The sequence below is a fragment of the Biomphalaria glabrata genome, chromosome 16 (assembly GCF_947242115.1).
Source record: "Biomphalaria glabrata chromosome 16, xgBioGlab47.1, whole genome shotgun sequence".
NCBI classification, from domain to species: Eukaryota; Metazoa; Mollusca; class Gastropoda; family Planorbidae; genus Biomphalaria; species Biomphalaria glabrata.
In genome coordinates, this window is record NC_074726.1 from 19,421,568 (window position 1) to 19,441,779 (window position 20,212).

The following is a 20,212-nucleotide window of genomic DNA, read 5'->3' on the forward strand; positions in this document are numbered from 1 at the left end:
ATAAGGAAAATTTGTGGTTTTGTTTTAGTTGCTGTGTCCATCTATCTAGAATATCCTGTTCATATGGCTCGATAACCAAATCTAATAGATCAAGAAATATTAGACCATTGCTTTCATCGCGCCTTTTTGTGTGTATTGTTTTAGTAATGCAAATAGATGGTCGTGGGATGTAGATACTATGTCAGGGTTCTGTTCTCAAACGTTAGGCCTACACCCCCCCCCCCCCCCCAATTACGTGAACCATCTGTAAGCTTCCTCGGCGAAATCCTGAAAATTCATTTGACTGGCTTCTATGGCGCATTTATTTTTTTTATTTAGTGAAAAGCGATGGTCAAATAAATTTAAATTGAAAAGTGGGGATAGGCCAATACTTAAGTCATGAAAATTCGAGGCACATGTATATTTGTAAAGGTCGATGTAAGGTCATCTACGTGTTCATTGAAATTAATGTTTGTTCTTTTTACATGGGAGGTAGATCTACTTGTCCCTAAAAATTGGCATTTGAAAGGCAATGTAACAAAGGCTATGTTACTATTACTGGTAAGGCGGTAACTGAAAAAAAAAAAAAGTAAAACAAAAAAAGGAAGGGTTGGGAGTAATGCAGTAGCCTATTACTTCAATAATTGTCTTTATATTTGGGAAATTAATAATAAGTTGTAAATGCAGTTTTTTTTTTCGTTTTTGTAAATTAGTTATTTTTTTTAATATCTTTTGTTGTTTGACAAATAAGCCAAACGTGAAAGACAGACACACACACACAGACGTATTCCAGATTTGATCACAGTGACTAGCACTACCAGGTCAATGCTTCTGTTAATTCAATTTTGCTGGAAGTGAATGAGACTATAAAACAAAGTGATGGGTTTATGGCTCACTGAGAACAGCAGATGTCACAGAATGAAGTGGTCCCTCCACTAACTTAGATACAGAGTGAATAAAACAAGTTCTATTAGATCAGTTGTTTTGTGGGTCTTGTTTTTAATACATCATATTAGCGCAGTGGCTGAGTGGTAAAGAGCTTGGCTTTGAAACCAGGGGTCCTGTGTTGGAATCTCAATAAAGACTGGGATTTTCAATTTTGGTATATTTAGGGTGCCTCTGAGTCTACCTAACTCTAACGAGTACCCGAAATTAGTTGGGGAAATGTAAAGGCAGTTGGTTGTTGTGCTGGCCACATGACATCCTTGTTATTAGGCCACAGAAACAGATGACCTTTACATCATCTGCTCTATAGATCACAAGGTCTGAAAGAAGAACTTTACTTAATACAACCTATGAATATTCAATCTATTTCGTTGTATATTTTCTTTCGATTCATTGTAAAGACAAAGTTAAAGCACAGTTAAGTCCAGTATTTTGTAGGTCTGAATGTCAGGCCTATTGTATGACAATGTACTGGTACCCAGCTATGTCTATATGGCATGCACGTTAAAACAGTTGCAACTATCAACACATTCACTTTCTTACAAATGATATAAGAACAATTAAAACTGTTCACTGTCATTTTACTATTCATGTTTAAATCAGCATATTTGACAATAATATCACTGCAACGCTAATAAATTACATGTGTAATGATCAGAGCATACCAATACATGTTATCATTAGCATAGGCAAATACAATTCAAGTGCTTCTTTGCAGTCAATGACAAGAGATTGAATGAGGTAGCTGCTAGGTTGTATACAAGTGTATGATTCCAGTTTCACTTACACACAAACAGTCCATGAGTGCAGCAGTTCTTTTAGGATGATAGAGGCAGAAATGATGGAGATATAGAGCAGTGATGAACCATTGGTGAAACAGAGTGTACCATAAGGTTGACTAATTAATAGCATAAATAGCATTGGAAAAGTCATAATTTTTCTCATGATAAAAAGAATGTTTTTTTTTAAATCCCCCAAACCAATGAATGGTATCAACATCAAATGTAGAAAGAAAAACATTTAAATACTTCATACACGTAACATATCTGAAAGAGCCACGTATGCTTTGATTTTTTTTTTTGTCCCTCAGAGCTGGGTGATGTGGGTTAGCTCAAAATCTAAACATTTAATAATAGGATTTAAACCCAGAAAAATAGTTTTATAAAGTTGTGCACTCAAATGCAAAGGCCACACTTTTAATGATGTTGTGTTAACCATTACAATCTTAGACATTCAACACGAATTAGTAAACATAAACAAGAAAAATAATATGTTTAAAAAAAACAACAAGTCAATGAATTACACAGACAGATTTTCTCTGATCATCATTATGCATTTAGATTTAAATTTTAAACAATTAAAACAGTAACAAAAAATGCAAAAAGTCAACATGACATAGGACATTATTACTCACCCATAGATTACTTAATATAGTTATGCTACAAATATTTCTACATTATAAGTCTCTCTATAAAGACAACCACCTAACATGCAAAACTCTTTGAAACAAAGCAGAAGCATAATTTTAAAAAATAAATAAAAAGATGTTTGGTGGATGTGAGTGAGTGTGTGTTTCAAAAAAAAAAGGGGGGGGGGGGCAACACAATGTCATGAAGATGAAAATTAAAAAAAAAAAAAGAATTCCTCTCCATAGAATTGAATACAAACCATCTTCTTTTAATTAACCCTGAATAAATGGTGTCATTTTTTAAAATACAAAAGAATGGTGAATAATTTTGTTTCTACAACTAAGACAAGCCTACTTCTGTAATAGTAGTAATATAAAGTGAATCTAACAAACTCAGGAGAGCACTATATGAACAAATGTTTGAGTTCATTCATTTTATTGCTGCTTACTTCCATTTCAATAGTCATATCTAGTTAGATTTACATGTACCTATTGTTAAAATGCATATAAAAATCAACACCTAACAGATATTTGTTTTAAGTCTCCACGCCATATATAAATTTCTCCCAAGATTATGTTGTATCTCTATCCCATATGCATTGTATTCTTGTTCTACTGTAGTTGTATCATTTTTTTTTTAATTCTCACAGTATCCGTTAATGCTTTTCAATATGAGATGATTTTATAGAGAAAAAAAAAATTAAAAGAGAAACAATTTAGAAGGAGACAATCTGCAGCACAAAATGTATAAGGGCAGTTTAGTATTATTGTTATATTAGAGTTTGAATATTTGATATATTTATTAATATATTATATTTGTGATAATTTTATAGATTATTGTGTCACAGGGTTAAATTACAAAAATATAAATATGAAATTATGTGGTAGGTTCACTCAATTATCAGATATTGAATAAATGTGAAATTTTCCTAATCTAGCAAAAAAAAAAATCTCCATCTAATCTTGTACCTTATCTTATCTTCAAAATGTATAAAAAGAAATGTGGCAGTGCAGCAGTAAAAAATTTTAAACTTAAAAATGTGTGCGACAAATACCACATAACATCAGATATAACATAAAATTATTGGCTTCAGACTTTAAAATTAGCTACAGCTATTGGGGCTTGATTATGCTTCATTGGAAAAAAATAAAACAAAAAAGAAAAAATAAAGGAGAAAGTTTGGCTACATTCACCGAGGAAATATGAACCGGTATAATAGGAAGAAGAAAAAACATGACATTTTTCTCAGCTGATAACACCCAACTGATTCACAATAGGAACAAATGAAATGATAATAGGTCATAACAGACATACATTAACAATGGAAGAATACTACATTTCTTTCTTTACAAAAAAGTATCTACAACAAAAATATATCTACAATAAACAGGTCATCTATGTAAATCAGTGTCTGCAATCAACTTGTACAATCAGAATTGTCCATTGCATAATTTGATATACACATTAATGAAGCTATGGATGAAATGAACCACTCTGAATTAGGCCAAAAAACAAAGTTGTACCAATTAGGTATTCTTGGTCACAAGTACTATTCACATTTTGAACGAGATAAATTTAAATAAGGGAATTAGCTCTTTAAACATGCAATATCAAATCTTTTTTCTCAACAATGTTTATGTTTTCTGTAATCATCTTCAAGTAAATCATTGCACAACTTCAAAATCAAGGTAAAATTGCAATCCAAATACAGAAAAAAAACTATTTGCACATAAAAATAATATTTAAACTGTTGTATCAATTTAGTCTCCAGTCCTTTACTTGCCCTAACAGCTAGAACCTTTTGTGGCCATGGGACAAACATCAAGAATAAAAATACAACTTGAGTTTCTCATCTAATTGTCAGTAAGAAACAGTTTATACACAAGCTTTACTTGACCTAGATCAGCAGGGTCCACTCAACACCCAAGCTTGAAGCAAGTACATCAGATAGTAGTTTACATAATTCTTTAAACACTGATTTGAATGCTTTAACATATAAAATATCTATTAAACAATGAAACATATGATACAATTGTCTTATGTTCAATCAATTATGCTACAGTAGAATAAATTAAATTAAATAATGAGGTATTTAGCAAAGAAGTCACTTTAGGAATTGACACAATGTGAAGACTTGACAAACTAGTGGCACACTAGGAAACAAGATGGAAACTAGTCAAGTCAATCAAACAGGAAACATTCAATTTCAAATGAAGGAATTGGAGTTATTCTGTTATTAAGCATACAGTAAATAATAAAGTTGCATGTAGGAACCATGTAGAATAAATTTGTCTATGACACGGAACAATATAATGAACAAGTCAATATGAGACCAGTAAGACCATGTAGAATGAATTTGTCAATGACAGACAAATAGGAACAATGTAGAATGAATTAGTCTGTAAGATAGACCAGAGACTAATAATATTAAGGTTTACTTTGCATGCCATTTAAAATAATTTGCCATGTCGCACATAGCATTGTTGCCAATTTAAATAAAACACTATCAAATAATCAAACTGACTACTTAGTATTGCTCTGCCAATGGCTAGAATGCAGACACAAGGAAAGAAGATGACCAAAACAAAAAATATGGGCTGTGTGCATAGTATTAGTCAAACCATTTTAAAATGCCCTAAGTCCAGCACAAAAAAAAATATGTACAAAAAATGTACTTTAAAATATGTTGCTATTATCCCTGAATGTGAAGTGCCATTTATTGAAGTCAATAACAAAAAAAAATATATTGATTAGACATACACTAAACTCTTCCACACATGATCATATCTCAAAACAAATTAAAAATTAATCTCCTGTTATTTCTAATTATATGTCAGTATTCTTTAACTGTATTTAACTGCTTTAACCAAAAACTTTAAGACTAAGAGTAAAAAAAAAAATGTTTGGTTGCTGATCTTATTGATCAATGCATTATAAGTTCAAACTAATTTTTATTGCTATTTGTTGGGATTTTAAAAAATCTCCACCCTAATTCATAGCCAGCAGAAGTGGAAATGTTAAGTTATGCAAGTATTATGAAACCAATACTCCTTTAAATTTTCTAAACTATTCAATCATTCAAATCACAACTGTAAATCATTTCACATTTCATACATACAAAAATCTATTTAGTGTACAAAACAATTGCAAAAAAAGATGAAAAATGAATTTCCTTTTTTATTTTCAGGAAAAAATTAATTTTGGGATCTTTAGGGTGCCTCTTGAGTCCACCTAGTTCTAATGGGTACCAGAAATTAGTTGTGCTGGCCACATGACACCCTCACTGACCTCATTGACAGAAACAGATGACCTTTATATCAGTTGCCCTATAGAACGCAAGGTCTGAAAGGGGAACTTTTTTTCTACAGTGTATGAAATCTGCCATTTGATTCTTAGAACTCAGTTCTGTGGCAGAGGCTGGGCTAGGACATTAGGAATTCAGAAACAAATAATTAGCATAAAAATTCAATACAACCCAGCCAGCTCAATAAAACACGGCATTGTTTTTGTTTCTACATTTTGAAAAGTTTACCGAAGATTGGCTAAGCCTTCAAAAGTTACCTTACTTAATAGCTTCGGGTTGGTTACCTAACTTGATAGCTTCAAAATTTACCTAACTTGATTCGGATAACATGATGTTTGAGACTTATTTTAGCAAAAATACAATAAACATCCAGGACTTTCACTTAGATACGAAATTGATGCTTACAAAGATGTGCTGCCTTTGTTAAAGGTATTAATATTCCAAATTCTAAGGACACTATGTGTAGTATCAGACATGATCATGCATTTATTATAAAGAAACTGCTGCTCTTAATATTTTGTATATCAATAAATATCAGTGCATGAAGATTGACTTAAAGTAAAGAATGTAGTTACAAGTACAGCTGTCACTTGTTGCCCTTGTCTTGTGCCAAAGTCTAAGACAGACCTATATAATAGAGCTCAGAATGGAGCTAAACAAACAGATGTAAAGGTTCAATGCAGAGAACAAAACATATAATACACTAGTAGTCCTTATGTGTCATGAGATCAAATTGTGTTTATTACAAGGAATGTTTTAACGCTTTATTAAAATAGATTTTTTAAATAGAAAATTAGCGCTTTAAATATTAATTTGTAAATGTAATGAAGTATATGTTTAGGAGCCGTTCTGACTTAACAGAAAAAAACTAGAAATTAAAAAAAACAAACAAAATGAATCTAGTATTACGTTTTAGTAACCTTTTCTGTATGGCCTTAAATCCCTTGAACTTCATGAAGATTTAGAGTAAACAGAGTGATGTATCATAGATCTAAACTAGTCACTGCGCATCTGTTTGGTTTTCTCTGTTTATATTTATTCAACATCTAATGCTTAATATATACTCTGAAAATAATCTACTCTAACCTGATACCTTTTTGTTTTACTTCATGTTTCTTTGAAAGTATCACTATGCTCTTTGTATTGATACCACAGAGCAAATCATGTCTAATTCTTCTAGACAAACATATAAATGTGATTTTGTATCCTTTACACTCACACAAGATGTGCCATGTATCAAGGATGTAAACTGTGAGCTGGATAATAAAGATGTTCAATCATTAACAAGAGTGTTGTAATGAAATTAGGCACACATTCAAAAAATGTCCCTGAGTTTGGCTGGCTACATTTATTAGTCCCACATGCTGACCAAGAAAATCTTGGTAAATAAATATAAAGTGTTGATAATCAAGGCAGACAAACATTTTCCACTCGTTCAAGCATTTCTACCACTAGCGGAGGTAACTGTGCATATCTTTCCAAACGCAGATGTAGAACTTTTTCAGCACCTAGTGGCAGAAAAATAAAAGTCTTTTAAATTATCAACAATCATTGATGTAAGCATGTAAAACAATGTTACTAATGTGATCTGCAATCATTTATGTAAGCATAAGAGATTACAGAAAACATATTTTATTTTATATTTAGACTCGGCTATTCAAAATTCATAGCTGATAACATCCTATTAAAATGTTTCACTATTAAACTACAACAAAATATTGTTTTTTAAATGTAAATCTTTCATTGATAACTTTCAAATACAATTTTGGTCATAACTAATGTCATCGCTTACCTCACAAAATGTCTTTCTTTCAGAAAATGATTATATTGTAAGATTTGTTTGCTTTAAATTCATTTTTAGTCATGTATAAAAATATGGAAAAAAAAAAACAACAGAAAAAAAAAAAGCAGAAAACAAAACAAACAACAACTGAAGTCTAGATTAATATAGAGCATATCTAAAACATGATTTACTCAGAGATCAAAATTTAGTCATTGAAATTTACATCCATATTAACAGAATAACAGAATACCAATTGAGATGAATGCAATGAAAGTTCAACAAATGATTTCATACAACGTAAAAATACACAATGACATAAAGAAAACAAAACTCACCGGAGAGAAAAAAGGTTTGTAAACAACATGACAACAAAAAAAAAAAAGGAGTGGATTTTAAAAATCAAAATGTATTATAAAAGGTTTGTACATTTAAAATTAACAATATTTAATACAAGTTAGCTAAAAATGTAAATATATTCCACCAGTAAATTTTAGTTTCAATTGTTAGTAAACAGAATACAAAAAAATAATTTTTTTATGGTAATGAGACTCGATTATATTTTTTTTCATTGCTTTTACTTAGCACAACTTTCATGCTTATAGCATGCTCAGTACACAATGGTTCTATCTCCTTTGTGGACCAATGGGGGGAGGGGGTATCTGGGAGAAGATTTCTGTGCTGTTTTTTGTGGTCATGAATCACAACTCTGCTAAGTGGTGATTCAAACTGCAGCCCCCTTGTTAAGTGGACAAGTGATTTGGGCCTCTCAGCCACACATAACACATTGCAGATGTTTCCTTACAGTCAAGGATCTATACATTTTTCTTCCATTACTTCAACAAGATAATTTTTTTTTGTCTAGAATTAATCATTACCATTAAGTTTTCAAAAGAAATGCAGAATTTAAATACATTTTTATGAAATCTATATTGTACATGGAAAAAAAAGCTTTCTTAAAAAAAAAAAAAAGTTTCATGCTATAAGCAAGATCCAAGCTATTATGCAGAGGACTGTAGGGAATGAATTTAAAGGTGGTTTTAAAAGACATGGGTCTAGTAGTTAATGTATTCCTGTAAAGCATGGAAGACTAATAATAGAAAAGATATCTATTTATATACATCTAAATGATGATACTATCAAATTATCATTAGTTTAGTTTAGTCAAGAATAAAGAGAAGGAGAAAATATAAATGGGAAAAAAAATATAGGGAAAAAAAAGATTATGCAACAGTTTTCAAGCAAACGTTTGTGTACCAACAAGATTAAAATGTCACAGTAAAAAAGAAGAACTACAATAAAAAAACAATATCAGCTCACTGGATATACATTTCACAATGGGTAATTAACAAAGAGAACAAGAAACACTAGAAAAATAACATTCAAAACCACATCACAGCAGTTAGATGTATAACACCATCATAAGAAGGCTCGAATATGGAAACAAGAATGTTTATCCATTATATCACTTACTAGAGACATGTACTTAAACTACTGGCCTATTTAGCGCTGACCACAGGACAGCATGAGAAGCAAATCATCAGCGAATGGAAATAATTGCTAGCACAAATTAGAACTCTTTTGTAAACTTCAAACTTAATCCCTGAAGATCTCCCATTACTACACCCTCAACTTCAAATTTACATCCCAACAAAAACGTTTCCAGCCACTCACAATTTAAATGATTAAAGTTAACATTAATTTGTTCTACAAATGCTATTTACAATGAAAGCTACAGCTACAAATAAAAACAATAGAACAAAATATTTACATACAAATCAGCCATCACATAACATGTAGTTCATATGAAAAACTTCAATCATCAAGCAGTTGCAAGAATTTACACACACAAAATAGCATTTTATTTGTGTGTTTTAATGATTAAGTGAAAGTTTTAAAAACATTTTTTTTTTTAGCACAAGTGTATTCATTTTCAATGTAAAGTTTCTACTGGGAATCTGAACAATGTGCCCAGGGAGGCTCAACTTTCATTGCCCCACCAATAAGTTGACCAATCGAAAATGATTTTGAGCTCTCATTGTTCATAGTTTCTTGCTTGGATGAGGAGGCCATCAGCTGTGCATCATCTGTGGTTGAGTCAACATTAGAGCATACATTTGTGCTGGAGGAGGCAGGATCTTGTGCAGAGATGGATGGGTGAGGTTGAGGGCCTTTGTTTAAAAGCCAAGTTGTATCCTGCTTAGTCTGGTTTGTAGTAGAATTATTGTTGATGTTGAATATTGAGGCTAACTCAGAAAGTCCAAGGTCTAGACCTTCGGGCTCTTCATGAAACTGTTCAGCAAAGAATGGGATGTCTCTAGAGCCATTCTCTCCTTTTATTGTGTACAAGTCTTTTGGAACACTGACAGAAGCCGAAGAGTGTGAATGATAATCATTGAAATTATGGCCTTCTAAGTAGTGCTCACTGTAAGAATGAGGTGAATATAAAAATTGATCAGAGACATAGGGTGCTTGCTGTGTTGCAGACTGGTGAGTGGTCAATTGGGAATGGCTTGATGCTTGCTGTGTCGCAGACTGGTGAGTGGCCAATTGGGAATGGCTTGATCCTTGGTGCGTCGCAGACTGGTGAGTGGCCAATTGGGAATGGCTTGATGCTTGGTGTGTCGCAGACTGGTGAGTGGCCAATTGGGAATGGCTTGATGCTTGGTGTGTCGCAGACTGGTGAGTGGCCAATTGGGAATGGCTTGATGCTTGGTGTGTCGCAGACTGGTGAGTGGCCAATTGGGAATGGCTTGATACATGTTGTGTCATAGATTGGTGAGTGATTGATTGGGAATGGCTTGATACTTGGTGAGTCATAGGCTGCGAAAGGCTAGATGCTTTGTGTGAGTTGGATTGGAGATTGCTTGATGTTTGGCCATTCATGGATTGAGGGTGGTTTGGCACTTGGTGCATCATAGACTGGAGAAGGCTTTGTGTTTGCTGAGTAGTGGATTGGTTCAAGTGGGAAGTTGTGTGAGGGAGATCAAACATATACCCAGTGCTGGTGTCAGAAGAATCTAATGGGAATGGATGATTCAGTCCAGAATAAAACTGAGAACCCTCAGAAGTGGTTTGATTGATCAAAAACAAAGACTGCTTTGTTAGAGTGTTTGTTTCTACAGTGGAATCCTCTGCTGTGGGCCTAGAGAATTGTAAAAGCTGTTGCTGCTCATGAAGATGTTCTTTAACTTCCCAAGGGTTGAAGTAATGATCATTCTGTTTCATCCTCCTGCTGCTATCAAAGCCTGCCAACTTTCCCCCATTCGCTTCAGCCACCACAGGCAAGCTAGCCTCATCTAAATCAGGAACAAATTCTTGTGAAGTAGTTAACTGCAAGTCAGATGATGAGACACTTGAGGAGGAACATTTTCTACTAGAACTATTTCTCTTACTAACTCTAGGATTAGCTACACTTTGTTGACTAGTTAACTTTAATGAAGGTGATGGGCATGAAATGGATAATGAGCTGGACAATGATGGTGATGTGTCAAGGTCATTGTTCTGTCTGAGTGTTGCTGAGGTCACAGTTTCTGATCGCCTTCCAGTGGTCATATGAGAAGATGCAAGTATTCTGTTATGATTGATGGAAGGATGAGATGAGGAGGGGGGCTGGTTCAAAAGGTCACTAATGCATTCCAAATCATTAGGAGACATCTGTTTGTCACCTACAAGCCATGAAAATAACAAAGCAAAATAAAGCCAAGCAAAGCAGTGGGGAGCAAGAAAAAAAAATAATATAAAAAACAAAAATTGCAAGCAAACAGAAGTGAAAGGAATGTCTTGTGTCTACATACAGGTAGAAGTTTTAACATTAAACTTTTTGTTGTTTTTTAAACTATCTTTGGGAGGTGGGGGGCATAATAACTGAATCGAGTCTAATTAGAATTAAACAGAATTTAGAATGTCTAAAGCACTTGTGAAAAAGCCATATTCCTCGGAAAATTTATTTTTTTTAAATATTATCTTAAATTCATAGACTAAGTGATCATCTGTAATTCATATACTAAATGATGATTTATTAATGAAACTAAATTACATGTAGTAAAGTGAGGAATAAAAGAAGCTTCAAAAGTGCATGGTATTTAAAGAAACCATTTCATTTAAGACTGTTTCCAACTTATTTCAAAATATTCTCTGCTGCATTGTATGTGTAAATGTGTGAGAATTGAAATAGAAATCAAATGTCAAATAAAAAAATGTTCAAAAGCTACTAAAGATATTTTAATCATTGCCCTAAATATTCTGGAAAAATAATTTATTCATACATGCCTTACTGAGAGGCCAATCACTTTACCCAAGATACTAAAGAAAACAATTTGCGAGATTTGTAAAAAAAATTCTTTGTCTAGATGGTTCTTGAAATAAAAAATAAAATAGCTGTCACTTCTGTTTGCTGGTTTAGGATTTAACAATTTGATTCTATCAATCCTTGCTAAACTAAAAATAAATATAAAGGAATGATATAATGATATATAAATATTCAAACCATCACAGGGGTTTCATAATGAAAAAAAAAGCAATTAGTATTTATGTGACCAAAAAAAAAAGATTAATGCATGCAGCTCTATTTTCCTTTTATTTAATTTACTTAAGTAAAAATCAAAGTAATTTTAGTTTTCTATCAACTTACAGGTGGCAGCTAATTAATTCATTTCAAATTATTATTATTTATTTTATGAAATGCAAGAAGCTAGATGGAGATGGAATAAAACCCCTCCTGGAGGACTATGAGCAAGAAAGATTTGCAGTAGTTTTCAATTAATGGGGAGGAAACTAAGTTGATTGCATCATGTAGAGAACTTTAGAATATTCTGACTGCACAGTGAAATGTACAGAAGATAATGGATTAACTAACTACGTTTACTGGATTAATAAAAAAAAAAAAAATTTTGCCTTGCACAAGTTTAACTACGGACTAGTTTTCATCAAGAGATTAACAAGAAGTATTTCTCTCTTCAGAGATTTCACCATTTCAAAATATTATTATATAAAATTCATTTTAATAGCAGAAGATATAAATAATGTAAAACAAAGATGAGAAGTTTAGAAACATCTTTAGAATAGGCAATACATTCTTCAATGTGACAGAGCTGAAAGGTGATTGTTACTATGGACAATGACAATTTTTTTTTAAGTCTTGTAACAAATGTCAATTGTGTTTTTTTTTTAAATCAGTATTTATGTAGCCATGGGAAATACTGCATTCCTCATTAATCTTCGGACTTGAAGAAAAGCCTTATTATTACTATTATTATTATTTATGTAGAAAGAAATTTTTAAACAATCCAAACTTGAGCTTTAATCAATAATTCCTATCCTTGAACTATTTATCACAAGGTAAATATTTAGCTTTATGTCTCAACTCTGAATTAGATCTACAAAGTAAGCAAAGAGGCAGCTCCATAAATAAGCTAATAGATAAGTAGGATACTAGATTTTGTAAACATTTGATTTTTTTTTTTCCTTTAAATAAAATTTTCTTTTTTGGAGAGAAAAATAAATAGAAAAGGAAAATAAAGCTGTTGCCATTCAATAATTTAAGTGGATAATATAGCATTAGATGCAGAGTGAACACATTGTAAACACTGGTTGCAATGTTGATAGAACTGAAAATATTGGCATGCAGAAGTGCTATAATGCAATGCAATCACTAGAGCTCTATCTACTTCAATACAAATAGCAAGCAATAATGGATAGCCAGCGATGGAAGCTATTTAAATGCAAAACAAAGGAACAAAAAAATATATATTCTCACCCTTCACACTAATGCTGCGAAGGTCTGTCAATTTCATCAGCATTTTGGCAAAAGAGTGTTTCTGATCTGGACGTCGAGATCTTATGTAATGTTTGAGTGCCTCTAGTAATGGTTCTTGCATTTGTTCAATTTTTTCAGTGTCTTTCAAGCCTGAGCGATCTGTTTGAAACAAATTCAATTAGAAGCAACCTATGATATTTTATATCATTTCAAAAAAGTTTAAATATTATTTTTTGGTTAATAAATGGTTTTCTGAACATTGAGAAATTTAAAATTTCTAATTAAGCTTATAAGTTAACTAATTGTTTCTATGACAGGCATTGACTAAAAAAAAACAGAACTAGTTGTGGTGATCTCAAAACACCAATAGATTATTAGCACAGGATCAGGACAACATTTTAATGTATATACATGAAAAACAAAATTATTATGTTACATTGTTATATATTAATATTTTATAACATAAGTAACTGTAAGTGATTTTTTAAATTCTCAACGTCGTATGACAAAATCTGTTTTGAGAAATTTAAAATCATTTCAAAGCTTTTAAACCTATTTCACTATAAAGCTTTAAAATCTGTTTTAAGATAATGATATAAAGCTTCTTCAATGTTTTATATTTTTACCATTCTTGACATGAATAACTGACTATAAGGACAAAAGTTGAGTGGAAATAAAATACAAATCTCACCACCACTGATTAAACAAATGGATGAAAGTAGAGCATATTCAGTTTCATCACAACTCATGCTTTTTAATGATGCTGCAAAGGAGAAGATTGTAGAAGTGAGTGGTCCAAACCCTCCTTTCTTTAGCTGCTCACGTGTTAAGGAAAGTCCATTGGAAAACTGCATAGTATCTGTCTCCAGGTCATAGCGTATACTGATTCTCAGAATCTAGAAAATCAAAAGTAAATCATCTTTGTATTTTTTAAGCCTCACGTAAAAATGATTTATGAAAATAAACTTTTAGATTAAATGTTTTATATGTAAGTGATGAATTAAAATAAATTTTGCTGTTCTAAACCAGTGTAAAAAAGTAGAACTCAAGTACCCCTTTCAGAACTTGGGATCTATAGGGCAGATGATGTAAAGGTCATCTATTTCTATGGTGGATGGTTAAGGAGGGTGTCATATGGCCAGCACAATGACCAACCAACTCTACTTTTTTCAACTACTGTCAGGTACCCATTAGAGTTGAGTGAACTCATAGAATTCCTAAAAATCCAGAAATTCAAAATCCCAGTCTTCACAAAGTTTTGAATCCAAGACCCCTTAGTTCAGAAACTACCCAGCATGTTCCCTTTAAATCAGTGACTGATTATTTTTACTCTAAACACTTTTATTTTTAAAGCAAGTTAGAGATAGAGAATATCCAGATTTATTTAAAATTGATTCTTTTAATAAAAAAAAAAATTAATTTACCATTATTTCTAGACATGCTGCCTTGAGAAGTGTGATTTGATCTGATGTTGACAGACTTAGAAATCCTGGTATTTTTTTGGCAAAGTCTACAATGAGAACAACACCAGCTGATGAAAGCTCTGTGATTTTCTCCCAAAGAAATACCCCAGAAGTAACATCATCATCTGCCTTGGGATCCTGCAGAAACAAACAGAAACAAAAACAAACCACTTAGCATAGAATTAACGTTAAGCACAAAGCAGTTTTAGGCAAAGTCAATTGAAAACTTACTGAAGTTGAGGTAGTGGAGGCTACTGTGGTGGTGGTAGCTGCCAGTGTGCTATAGATGCCACTTTTCTCAAAAAGAGACTTGTTAGCACCATTGACACCATTTGGAGTTGTCTCCCTGTGCGCATCTAAAACTTCCTGTATCAACATTTGATCATCTTCCGTTAGTTCGTCAAGACTCGAAGTGCTTTCAGGCTTCATCTTTTTCTTTTTATTTCTATCATTTCGAACAGCTGCGAACATAGAAAAAAGGTATAAAATCTTTAACATTTGAAGCTATGATGAACTAAGTTGAATTTATAATTATGTGATTGTCAGTACTTAAAAAAAAAAACAATTCTAAGTCTTACAAACAGACAAAAACAACCACAAACCTTCTACAGTGTTTACTAAACTAAAATGTTTGTTGGTGTCAACGTTTTGTAGTGCTAGTGTAAAAAAATAAATAAAAAAGAAAAAATAAACATACATACAAAGGGGAGGCAATATGGTAGTGACAAGTTTGGTTGCTTTTGTTTATAGTTAAATTACATTAAAAAAGTTTATGTAAGGAAGAAGAATAACAAACCTTCTTTGGACATCCCCCTGGCTATACATTTTTGAAGACGACAATATTGACACCGGTTTCTGGTCACTTTATTGATAACACAGGTTTTTTCTTTATGGCAAGTATACAGCATATTTTTCTGAACACTTCTTCGAAAAAAACCCTAAGAACAAGAAAACAAAACATTTTAATCTGGCCTTAAATACAGTTTCTATGTGTAGGATGTATGCTATTATTAGAAACTAGGGCCTATAATGTTCAATACAAGGCATACCAATCTATCTCTTTAGAGCAATAATTAAATGTTTACAAAAACATATATATATGTGATCAGTTTTGAAACTAATTGGAATTCAAACTGTGTTGGCCTAAAGTATTTATTTTCTTAAACATACTTAATATTTTAATCTTTTGCTAAACTTTCTAATTGTCTCAGTTCTTGTTTTTGTCTTTTTTAGAAAGCACTAAACTTTATTAGTTTACCAGACTAAGAGAGAGAGAAATTATCATGATTTCATGTTAAAATATGTTTTGAAAAGAGCTTCTGTATCTCTTACAATTGTCTGAAAAAAATGATTATTTGATAATACAATTTTTCTTAAATGTGAACATGTATTATGTTGGAATTTATGTTGTAAATTTAATTTGAGTAATTTAATTATTGTATGTGTTCGAAAATGTTCTTTTTTATTATAATTGTATTTTATTGTAACTTCAGCATTATTCTAATAGTGTTATATTTAATGGTGATCAAGCCTATTTTATGTGTATATTTTAAAAATCATCTCAATCTATAACCATAACCAAAACATTCAGAAAATTACTTTACAATAAGAAATATGATAACTGATAACTAGTCAAGTGCGACCAACCTTACAGCCCTCACAGGAACTAACGCCGTAGTGATACCCTGAGCTCTTGTCATTACATACAACACATGGTTTGTATACCCTTGGTGGTGGAGGAGGTGACTCGGACTGCTCAGGACCAACAAGGTGAGTTGAATGTAAGTTTCCATGGTATCCATTGTTATGATCATACATACTGCCTGGAAATGTTATCAAAATAACTGTATGTGTGTGTGTGCATATATAGTCTTCTTGTTAATAAAAAAAATATACAATCTAAAATCAGAAGCTTACATTTAAGCTAAATTGACATGTTCAGTATATTATTATATAGTAAAATTGCAAGGTCTTCACCCTGAGCTCAATATTTTTAAAGTGACAATTGGCTTACAAAGGCCAATACCACTGTTAAGACTAAATCTTGTGCACAGTGAAACAGAAGTCTGAGACAGAAACAAAGGCCCCAGGATACACATTTGAGACCCAACAGAAAGGGAACTTAAATTGGACATTGTTCTAAAATACCTAGGTCTGCATAGCCAGATGAAATACTGCAATCTTTGCACTCAAAGACAAGTCTTACACATAGTAAAATGAAATATGATATGAATTGTACAGTCTTTAAATGGCTGTTATAAATTAAAAAGTAAGTAATATTTGAGACTAGCCAGATAAGACCAGCGGCCTGCTGGCCTTAGTTTGGGTATTACTGATCTACTGAATTGAATTTAGATGTATGTCAAACTTGGAGAATGTTCCCTTAACATTTGTTTATTTTGCCACAAAAATAAAAGTAGAGTATGAAAATGGGTTTAAAATACCCCTTCAGCTGACATATAACTTTATAATATAACTTTCATTGAAAATGGGTTTATTTGATTTGCTAAAAAGTTTTGTTATTTAATAGAATAGAGATACAATTACATACTTTTTTGCTCTATTTTTAGGCCCCTCCAGTTGTGGGAGGGACATTAAACATACACTACAGTCTTCACTATGATCTAAGGAACTTTTATGCCAAGTTTTATCAAGATTGGTCAAATGGTTTTGATTTTTATTTGGGACATACATATATATAAAACATACATAGATACATACACCTTACTTTCTGCTTTATATATTAGATAATAGCAAGTTGTTAAATTGGTCTAGTGGTATTTTGTATTAACCAACATGTGAGTATAAAATCAACTTGTACTATTACTATTGTTGGCAGTGGTAAAAAGAACTTAACGTCACAAATAAATATTTACCAGATTCTTTTGCCATAGGCTGCATTAAATTAACTTGATCATAATGACTATAATTCCCATAATTCATGGCTACTTGGGGATAATTAGGAAAAGCAGGCTGGCTAGTAATGACAGTCATGCCTGGTAAAAACAAAACAAATAAAAATATTTTTTACAGGTTCAGGAAATAAAAATCTTATTGTTAAAAGCACAAAATTAATGTACAAATCTTATTAACAACATTTTTAAAACATTTATTTAAAATATCTCAGCAAAAAATTATATTTCTAGAAAGAATTTTAACACACAAAAAAAATTTAAACATTTTTTAAAACATTCTTATTTGTGTGCACTAAATGAAGGGAAACCTAATTTAAAATAATTTATTTAATTTAATTGAAAATGTGGAGTACTTAAATGTTATTCCAAACCATCAATTCCAAACTCACTGCTCCACAAACTTAGTTATTTAAAAAAAAAAATTTCCCTCCCTTGGAAGTGTGCTTTGTTTAATAGATTTTTAAAAACATACCTTGGTTTAAACTTATGTAATACACCACAAAAAGTTTAATAACACATGAATCTAATAGGAATTGATTGATCAATATCCTGACCTGCGTGCACTTCATGTGTTAGAGAAGAAGAACTATTGCTGTTGTCATTGTCCTCTTCACTGTGCCTACCAGCAGACTGTGTTCCCATGTTGGAGTTCATAGTCTCAGCCTGTCACTGGAAGAGTTCACTGGCACAGTGGTACAAGCTGCCACCCCCTGTCTACAAATGAACACATCATTTTTAATCTCTTCTATGCACATGTTTGTAAAAGTCATGTATTCTAAAAAGCTTAACTTTTATAAAATATTTTTGGAATGAAAATGACCCATTTTTTTAGCACAAAAATTTTTTGAAAATAATTAATTATACTATAGTAATTTTTTTATTATCATATATGAATTTGACAAAGTTATGTTGAAAAATGAGTCTATCTAAGACAAAAATTATCTAGGAAATTATTTATCCATTGGGTTTGAAAAATAAACAGTTAGTATTCTCTTGTTGATAACAAAAGTGTTGCAGTGTGAGCTAAAGATGTTTTTAAATCATGCTATCTATGTCAGCTTTGGAAACTGCATGGCATAAAGTGCTACATAGAGAGTAAAAAATGAAGGTGCCCTATTAGACCTTGCGATCTATGAAGCAGTTAAATTAAAGGACATCTGTGTCCATGGTCAACAAGGGTGTCAATTGATTGCCTTTATTTTGTCCAACTTATATCAATTAACAGGGTACCCATTTGAGTTTGGACGTCCTAAAAATGCCAGAGTCTTCACTCTGATTTAAACCCTTAACTTGTCTGTTGAGAAGCTTAGTGTTTTACCACGCAAGTCCCACGCTTCCATAAACTGTTATATATAAGTCTCCAAATTGAAATTTAATAAGAGTTGGTCATTTGGAATTAAAGAATTTATTCTAGCGAAGTTAAGCGAAGTTATTTATATCATGCACAGCATTGAAAACTTTCCTAGGTCTGCTAAATGCTAGACTCAAAGAGTGTTTTTTTTTTTTATAAAAAGAATGATTTTCATAATTAATCTTGTGACTAATATAGAATATAGACCATGATGTCTTTGTTCAGAGCTAAAAGAAGAGTCCAGTCCAATCTGTAGTCTATGCATAATGATTGATCTTTCCAGGTGGATCTTAAGTTACCCATTACCCTTAAAACCCAAGAACCTGTCTATCACATTTTCAAATTTAATTCTATACAAGAGTTAAGACCCAAGGTATAAAAAAAAGAAAGAAAAAAATATATTTATACTTACCAGGATATAAAGCTTAAACTCCATGAAGATGATGAGTGTCAATGATCCATTGAAATAAAGTCAAGAGTAGAAATTGGCTATATATCACAGTGTGGGGTGATTAGTAGATGTATCTTTCTTTTCAATTAGAGATCTAGACCCTCTTCAAACAGGTAAAATCTAGAGTAATATATGTGAGTCAAATTATAATGTAAATTTTAACACTAACTTTGAAAACAAAAATTGATGGTATATCCATATAGGTGGATCTAGATGCCTGGCAAAAAATGTTACTTAAAAAATCTTAACTCTAATTCTGTTATTGGGAAATGTTGAAACCTATCTCTTTATATACATTTCTAGCTGATTCTAAAATGTATCTGACTGCAAGACTTCAAATAGTTTTGAAACAGGTGTATAGTAAGCTTCATAATCAATATCGATGATTCAAGCCAAACAATGGGATTTCTTTTGTAGTGGTTTATTGATTGGCCAAGAACCAAGACAAAACAAGACGACAGATTGTGGCATACGTTGATCAAATTGATTTAAAAATGATTGTGGACAAGAGAGAATGACCAGAGATCTAGATTATCTCATTGAACTGCCAACAGAAAAATAGTTCAAATAAATAATGAAATATATTATTCTAAATTTAGAGCTCCTCTCTAGATCTAGATTTCTAAAGACTAGAAAGCCTAGTCTAGATATATCTAGATCTATATGTATTTAGATAATATAATAAAAATAATATATAGATCTAGATCTATTTGAATAGATGAATTGCAAACCATCGGAGTAAGATTCAGTTATTGCACTGAGTTAAATAGATCTCTAGATCATTCAATTTTATAATTATGATTTATTATTTGTCGATCAATGTCAATACACACGCGATACAGTGAGTGACAATATAA

General features: G+C 31.7%; 1 protein-coding gene across 3 annotated transcripts; it reads right to left on the minus strand.

Annotated features, from left to right (window-relative positions):
• Nucleotides 1-1,488: 1,488 nt before the first annotated feature.
• Nucleotides 1,489-19,666, minus strand: LOC106070249 (retinoic acid receptor alpha-A-like). 3 transcript variants are annotated; one of them, XM_056014168.1, is made up of 11 exons: nt 19,317-19,664; nt 18,108-18,267; nt 17,515-17,634; nt 16,286-16,461; nt 15,435-15,576; nt 15,241-15,294; nt 14,870-15,099; nt 14,600-14,776; nt 13,867-14,071; nt 13,176-13,334; nt 1,489-7,145 (listed from the first exon to the last, which is right to left on the minus strand). In XM_056014168.1, exons 2-11 carry the CDS (start codon nt 18,205-18,207, stop codon nt 7,045-7,047), a joined length of 1,464 nt encoding a protein of 487 aa, XP_055870143.1. In that variant the 5' UTR covers nt 18,208-18,267; nt 19,317-19,664; the 3' UTR covers nt 1,489-7,044. The 3 variants fall into 3 exon arrangements, with proteins under 3 accessions (XP_055870143.1, XP_013085550.2, XP_055870145.1); XM_056014170.1 differs by lacking the exon at nt 1,489-7,145 and adding an exon at nt 7,152-10,750 and having other exon boundaries at nt 19,317-19,666; XM_013230096.2 differs by lacking the exon at nt 15,241-15,294 and having other exon boundaries at nt 19,317-19,655.
• Nucleotides 19,667-20,212: the final 546 nt, after the last annotated feature.

What these genes read in the sequence shown, in the direction of transcription:
- LOC106070249 (XM_056014168.1), bottom strand. Translation starts at nt 18,207, where the DNA reads ATGAACTCCAACATGGGAACACAGTCTGCTGGTAGGCACAGTGAAGAG. An exon ending in GTTCCTGTGAGGGCTGTAAG is followed by an intron (nt 15,577 to 16,285) that starts GTTGGTCGCACT and finishes TCTTGTTCTTAG; the next exon opens with GGTTTTTTTCGAAGAAGTGT. An exon ending in TTTAGTAAACACTGTAGAAG is followed by an intron (nt 15,100 to 15,240) that starts GTTTGTGGTTGT and finishes CTATGTTCGCAG; the next exon opens with CTGTTCGAAATGATAGAAAT.